Genomic DNA, 7,305 nt, shown 5'->3' with positions numbered 1-7,305 from the left:
CTTCAGAGAATGGAGACCCAGCTTCTCCATCTCTGCCTCGTCAGAAAAGTAGCTGGAAGCTTCTCCCACTGAGAACAGACTGAGCTCTGCCTCCCCAGGCACCCTGTGAAATTGAGCCCGAGTGTTCACGCTGTGGCAGGAGGCTCTGCTGGGAAGGAATCCCAGAGGAGGGGATGTCTGAGCTGGGTTACGAGCTTCAGAAGGACATTCTAGGCGGAGAGAACAGCATGTGCTGAGGCCCAGAGACAAAGCCACCTGGTGGTGTTCCGGGAGCTGCGGTTGGCTTGAGGGGAGAAAGGGGTTTGGAGGTGTGCGGATGAGGCAAATTGGAGCCAGATCTTGTTGGGAGACTCACAGAACGACAGAGTGTTTTCTGACAGGATTTTATTCTGCTTTTTCCACTTAGGTCATTGATGAGCGTGACAGAAAGCTCTCGACTACAATTGGAAGGGAGGGTTTTCTGGGAGCCTCCGCCTACTCCTCCTCCACTTCCTTCTCCTTCTCCCGGCTGTTTTCAAGGTGTTTGTGGACAGTGTAGCCCAGAAAGGCACCAATCTTGCCCATGAGGGCACTGCCACCACTAGCCCCTATAAAGCAAATATAGTCAGGTCACTTGGGGCCCAGGCACGAGGCCTGGGAATCCAAAGGTCTGGAAATCATTAGTTAAGCCCAACCTCTTTATTTCCAGTTAAAGAAACAGAGGCCCCGAGAGGGGACAGGAGTTCTGCAAAGTGAATCCTATTTCCCCCTTGACTTGCCGTCTCCAATCAGAGACGTGTTCCATAGAAGAAGAATACACAGGGGTGCCTGGGTGGCTCAGTCGGTTAAGCATCCACTCCTGGCTCAGGCCACGATCTCACGGTTCGTGAGTTCGAGCCCTCATTGGGCTCTCTGCTGTCAGTGCAGAGCCGGCTTCAGATCCTCTGCCTCCCTCTCTCTCCGCCCCTCCCCTGCTCATGCTGTATCCCAAAAATAAACAAAAACGTTTAAAAACTAAAAATTAAAAAAAAAGAAAGAAAAATACACAGATAACAGCTCATCTTTTCACGTCTGTGGTGAACACACAGTGTTATTAATAATGCTAATAACAGCCGCCTTTGTGGAGACCTCCCTGTGGGGGCTGGGGGTTCACAAGTAAGAGATTTCATCGTGGTCACAACCCTGTGATGTGCATGAGTGCGAGAGTCTTATAGCACCTGACTGTTCCTAGCCTTGCCCCCACCCTACCTCCCACTGTTGGGGTGTGGCTTCCCTTCTCCCCCTCTGAGAAGGGCTCTATTCTTCCGGGCTGGTTCTCTGAGCTTTTGTCATCCAGAATTGAGAGCAGATGGAAGGTTCAGGAAGGCAGAGGGGAGTCTGTCAGGGGCAACTTTTCTCCAAGATTTTGAGCCCTCAGAGAGACAGAGAGAGAGAGAGAGATGGAAGGAAGCAATGAAAAAGAAAGGAGTGGAGGAGAGAAAGAGAGAAGTAAATGCACATTTTTTTTAATTAAAAAAAATTTTTTGATGATCTCTATACCCAACGTGGGCCTCAAACTCACGACCCGAGACCAAGAGTCTCATGATCCCTTGACTGAGCCAGCCAGGCACCCCAATGCACATTCTTTTAGAAGGGTCATTCTGAACTCTAGCTTTTCCTTTCATGGTGTTCAGGAAATACAATTCAAGACCAGGGCTGGTATGAGATTGAATTGAGTGGGTCACTCCACCTTTCTTTCCTCTTTCCTTTTCTTTTCTTTTTTTTTTTAATGTTTATTTATTTTTAAAAGAGAGAGAGAAATTGAGCATGAGCAGGAGAGGAGCAGAAAGACAGGGAGACACAGAATCCGAAGCAGGCTCCAGGCTCTGAGCTGTCAGGACAGAGCCCCACAGGGGCGGCTGGAACCAACTAATGGTCAGATGGTGACCTGAACCGAAGCCCCACACTTAACCGACTGAGCCACCCAGGTGCCCCTGAGATTTATTTTATTTTTAGGTAATCTCTACACCCAGTGTGGGGCTGGAACTCACAACCCCGGATCAAGAGATGCATATTCACCGACCGCGCCGGGCCAGGCGCCCCTCTCTGCCACCTCTCTTTGCCACTCTGGCTCTCTGAGTTTGAGCAGATTCGTAAAATGTTACATCGAGGATGGTCATCCCTGTTAACAGATGAGGAAACTGAGGCTTGTTGTGATCTGGCCAAAGCATCAGTGAGGCACCCCGCTTTGGTGGCTAAGAGCGAGGAGTCCGACTAGGTTCGAATCCTGGCTTTGGTGCCAACTGACTGGGAGCATTTGAGTAAATTACGTAATCCCTCGTTGCCTCGGTTTCCCCACTGCATGACGGAGATTGTAAGGACACCCGGCTCATGGAGTCACCTGGCCCTGGCATCCCCGCCCGCGGGCCCGGTCGCCCACTCACCGAGGCTCTGCAGCACGGCCACCAGCCCCCCGGCGGGCACACCGCCCCCGTTCGCCACCGCGGAGCAGCTCATCAACCAGGCGGCCACAGAGTTGGCGGCGATGCCCGCGCTCGTGAAGCCCAGAACGGGCAGCCCCGCGGCCAGGAGCCCTGGAGGAAGGGGAGGCGGTGAGGGAGCGCCCGCAGCAGGGGCCCCCACCTTCCGGAGCTTTCCGCCCTCTGGACCCACCTCCTCCGACAGCCATGTAGGTCAGGGCGCCCCAGACCCCGGAGCCGCCGTCCTCCGAGCGCTCTTCTTTTGCCTGTCTTCTTTTGCCTATCGGGAGGGGACAAAGTGGAATGCGGAGCAGGGTTCCCTGTACTGTGCCTGGTGCTCAGCACCACCCCCATCCTTCCATTTCGGGGAGCCTCGCCGAAGGGAAGAGACTTCATCCAAGGCGCCGTGCCTGGCACATAACTGGCACTGAGCACACTTGGGTGGAATGGAGGAATTGATACGTAAGGAGTCGAACCTGGGACTCTGGCTACAGTGACCTGGAGCTGTCCACTGTCATAGCCCTTCTCGTCCCGGAGCCAGGGTTCCTGAAAGTCTACGCCGGGCTTCCGAAACTCTCGGTGTGTTTATCTCCCAGCCCTCCCTGGCGCCAGGATGCTTACCTGCCTCCACCCCGCCGCAGGCGAAGAGTAGCAGGTGGCACAAGAAGAGCGATACCGCCTTCCGCCGCATGGTGGCGCCGCGCGCAGGCTTTGTCACTGGCCCAGAGAAGGGGATGGGGAGATGAGTCTCCAGAGTCCTTTTGGACCCGCGTGGTTGTTTTCCCTTTCTATTCGTGGAGGAGTCCATAAAAAGCAGCAACGTGCTCTGGACTGAGCCCAGGACCCCCCTGAGGAGCCGCGGGCTTTCGGTTTCCTCGTGGCAACAACAGCCACGCAGCAAATAGTTGCCGCCTAGACAAGCACTCAAGACTGTCGAGTTCAAACCTCATGCTCTTTCCATCGTAGCACAGAATAGGAAAAGGCGTATGCCCCCAAACTCACCTCCAGTGTGATCTTTGTCCGTTCAGTGCCTTTTCCTTGAATTAAAAACAACCTCCCATATAGTGAGGACTTCCCACTTTATGGCACGAGGTCAATTATGTCAATTATCCCCGTAAGAATCCCTTGAAATACATGCCATTGTTCTCAACCATGTGTTATAGATAAGGAAGTTGAAACCGGGTGAAGTTAAGTAACATTCCTAAGTCTGACCAGCTAGGAAGTGGCAGTCAGGATTCAAACCCACACTTGACTAATGCCCAAACCCACACTTTTTAAAAATGTTTATTTTTGAGAAAAAGGGGAGGGAAGGGGCAGACAGAGGGAGACAGGATGGCAAGCAGGCTCTGCGTTGACAGCCGAGAGCCTAGCGCAGGGCTCGAACTCACTAACCTGAGCCGAAGTCTGAGTTTAACTGACTGAGCCACCCAAGTGCCCCCCCCAACCCACGCTTTTAACAACCACTCCAGATACCTTCATCTGCCCTCAAAGATAAACTCACTGTCACATTAGATCCTGCGTTAAAGGGGTTTCAGACACAGTCCAGTCCTTTGGGCAGGCAAGGTAGCTTGATCTCCATTTTACAGATGACAAGTTAAAGCCCAAAGAAGTGAAGTGTCAGGGTTAAGGCCGTAGACTGTTGCCTTGGTGCCTATAACCTAAGTCTGGGGTTTGGCACCCCAACCCCCTAAAAGCCCCAACCCACCTCCTCAGACCAGTCTTAGCCCAGGGCACTACAAGGGACCCAGGGGTGTAGCCTCCCTGAAGAATGGGTATCGTGGCTCTCGGGGCATAAGGCTCACAGGCAGACAGCCTGGCAGAGGCTTGGCAGCTGACATCCATACTTCCTGGCTTTCGGGTTTACCTTGGAGGAGGGGAGAGGAGGAATCTTCCTTCCCGGAGCCTGATGGTAGATGGGAACAGCAGTGAGGTTATAGCTCTGGGGCTGAAGGCTGGCTTTTTATAATCACATTTGGACTGCCTCCTCTCCTCCCCAGGCAACCAACCAATCCTTGTCAGACTTTCCATTTCCTGCACTCATTCTGTAGTTTCTTTTCTCTTTTCCTCCAGCTCTGCTCAGTGACAGAATCTCTACCGTATCCATTAACAGAAACATGTAATTCAAGCCAGGGATTTTCTGAATAGCTGAGAGTATTCAAAGCAGATCATGCTAGAGCGGAATCCATGGTCCTGCTGGGCTTAGTGAAGCCGGAACACCAGCTCCTCTTGGGGCGCAGAAGCCTTTCACAATTCAATTCAATTCAATTCATAATTATGCCTACCATTTATTGGGAACTTTCTGCATGCCGGGGCCTGTGTAAAAGGCTCTATAAACGTGATCTTTTTCCTATGCCACAACAGTCCTGTGAAGTATCTATTGTTTACAATCCTCATTCTGCAGAGGAAGAGATTAAAGCTTGTGGAAATGAAATCACTCGATTCCGTGTATTCTTTGAACCTTTGGTTAGTAATGCCTGTAGAAGCACTATGGGTAAGAAATGCAACCTATGGTTGGAGTACATAACAATTCTAAAATTTTTTTTAACGTTTTATTTATTTTTGAGAGACAGAGACAGAGCATGAGCTGGGAAGGGGACAGAGAGAGAGGGGGAGTCACAGATTAAAAAGCAGGCTCCAGGTACTGAACTGTCAGCACAGAGCCATCAGCACAGAGCCCGACGCAGGGCTCGAACCCAGGAACCATGAGATCATGACCTAAGCCGAAGTCAGCCACCCAACCGACTGAGCCACCCAGGCGCTCCAAGTACATAACAGTTCTAGTAAGGATGAATCATTGCCTTCTCCAAAGTGGAACGGGTCGGGGTGCTGATATAACTGACCTGCCACCAGATGGCTAGCTGTTCTCCCTGACTTTTGTTGCTATACTGCTCCCTACCGTTGGCTATTTGTTGGTAGTTGCTAGATTAACTTCGCTGAGAGGGAGCCCGAGTTGGAGGGTCCAATCATAACCTCCATCTTTGCCACCATGGCCATTCTTTTATGAGTCTTTTGCAAAGCAATAGAGCTGCTAAATTTAGAGACTGGCTGACATCCACAATACGGGACATATGACCATCTGGCTGGACGGCCTCCTTTGCAGTAGATGGTCTCTGGTGAGCATCAATATGAGACACAAAGATCTGCATGCCTCGTGCCTGCTCGTATGAGTCCATCTGTATGCCCCTTACCCAGACCTGTTTTCCTTCGAAATTCTAATCTTGCTTTTTCCATGCCCTTGACCAACTAGCTAAGCCATTTGCCACTTGTTAGGAATTAGTGTCTGTCTGCACCTCAGTCCACCTCTTCCTCCATACAAAAGGGGGACTACAGAGTATGCTGCTCATAGTTTGGCCCCTGAGAGGATTTACCACCGTCCAAGACTACCCCGAATGGGGCTGTAACAGAGTAGTCCATTCCCAGCTGGTGCTAAAATATCATACTGACCTATCTGTGAAATGGGTTTGACTTCTTTCCTCTTTTTAAAAAAATTTTTTTAAATGTTTTATTTACTTTTAAGACAGAGAGAGACAGAACACGAGTGGGACTGGGGCAGAGAGAGAGAGAGACACAGAGTCTGAAGCAGGCTCCAGGCTCTGAGCTGTGAGCACAGAGCCCGACGCGGGGCTGGAACTCAGGAACTATGAGATCATGACCTGAGCTGAAGTTGGACGTTTAACCAATTGAGCCACTCAAGCGCCCCTTTCCTCTTTTTTTTTTTATTAAAAAAATTTTTTTTAAGGTTTATTCATTTATCGAGAGAGAGAGAGAGAGAGAGAGAGAGCGTAAATGGGGGGAGGGGCAGAGAGAGGGAGAGGGAGAGAGAGAGAGAGAATCCCAAGCAGGCTCTGAGCTGCACAGAGCCCTATGTGGGGCTTGAACTCACATATCGTGAGATCATGACCTGAGCTGAAACCAGGAGTCAGGCGCTCAACCAACTGAGCCACCCAGGCGCCCGACTTCTTTCCTCTTTTATAAATTGGTTGCAGGGAACCCTTCATGAGACCATAGGTATGGGTTAAAAGAGAGGTGTCAGATCAACAGAGTTAGATGCCATGGGAGTCTGAGCTGTTTATTCATTTGATTTACTTGTGTCTTCTGAACCCTATGAGCCCAGCCCTGAATTTACCACCTTCATCATATTGGATTGCTGCTCTGCCTGTCTGATAACATCTAGCTGAAGACATACAGCTACCCGGCATCCAGAGATCACATTGGGGCCCAGTGACACATCAGGACCTTTTTGTTCATTATGTTAACTAACTTGGATGTAAATTACCAAAAAAAAAGTAAATAATAGAAAAAGTGGGGGAGGGGCGCCTGGGTGGCTTAGTCGGTTAAGGGTCCAACTTCGGCTCAGGTCATGATCTCATGGTTCGGTTTGTGAATTCGAGCCCTGTGTCAGGCTCTGTTCTGACAGCTCAGAGCCTGGAACCTGCTTTGGATTCTGTGTCTCCCTCTCTCTCTGCCCCTCACCCATCATGGTCTGTCTCTTTCTCTCTCTCAAAAATAAATATTAGGGGCGCCTGGGTGGCTCAGTCGGTTAAGCGTCCGACTTCGGCTCAGGTCATGATCTCACAGTTCGTGAGTTCAAGCCCCGCGTCGGGCTCTGTGCTGACAGCACGGAGCCTGGAGCCTGCTTCACATTCTGTGTCTCCCTCTCTCTCTGCCCCTTCCCTGCTCATTCTCTTTCTCTGTCTCAAAAATAAATAAACATTAAAAAAAAAATTTTTTTAAACAAATAAATATTTAAAAAAGTGGGGGGAAAATGGACCTTTTTGTTCAAATGGACCATGGTGAGTAGTATGTCCTTACTCCAGAATCTCAGGAGTCCTCACTGCAGCTCTCCTTTTTGAACTCCCATAAACTC

At 50.5% G+C, this 7,305-nt stretch overlaps 1 protein-coding gene across 2 annotated transcripts; it reads right to left on the bottom strand.

Moving 5' to 3' along the window:
- Positions 1 to 367: 367 nt before the first annotated feature.
- IFI6 (interferon alpha inducible protein 6) lies at positions 368 to 4,426 on the bottom strand. Of its 2 annotated transcripts, none has more exons than XM_060621919.2 (5): positions 4,303 to 4,426; positions 3,060 to 3,155; positions 2,632 to 2,718; positions 2,403 to 2,552; positions 368 to 587 (listed from the first exon to the last, which is right to left on the bottom strand). In XM_060621919.2, the coding sequence occupies exons 2-5, from the start codon at positions 3,127 to 3,129 to the stop codon at positions 475 to 477; spliced, it is 420 nt and encodes a 139-aa protein (XP_060477902.1). In that variant the 5' UTR covers positions 3,130 to 3,155; positions 4,303 to 4,426; the 3' UTR covers positions 368 to 474. The 2 variants fall into 2 exon arrangements, with proteins under 2 accessions (XP_060477902.1, XP_060477901.1); XM_060621918.2 differs by lacking the exon at positions 4,303 to 4,426 and adding an exon at positions 3,940 to 3,961.
- Between the last annotated feature and the right edge of the window lie 2,879 nt (positions 4,427 to 7,305).

Source organism: Panthera onca, chromosome C1 (genome assembly GCF_046562875.1).
Source record: "Panthera onca isolate mPanOnc1 chromosome C1, mPanOnc1 haplotype 2, whole genome shotgun sequence".
Lineage (NCBI taxonomy): Eukaryota > Metazoa > Chordata > Mammalia > Carnivora > Felidae > Panthera > Panthera onca.
This window is presented reverse-complemented; position numbering and strand designations above follow the sequence as displayed.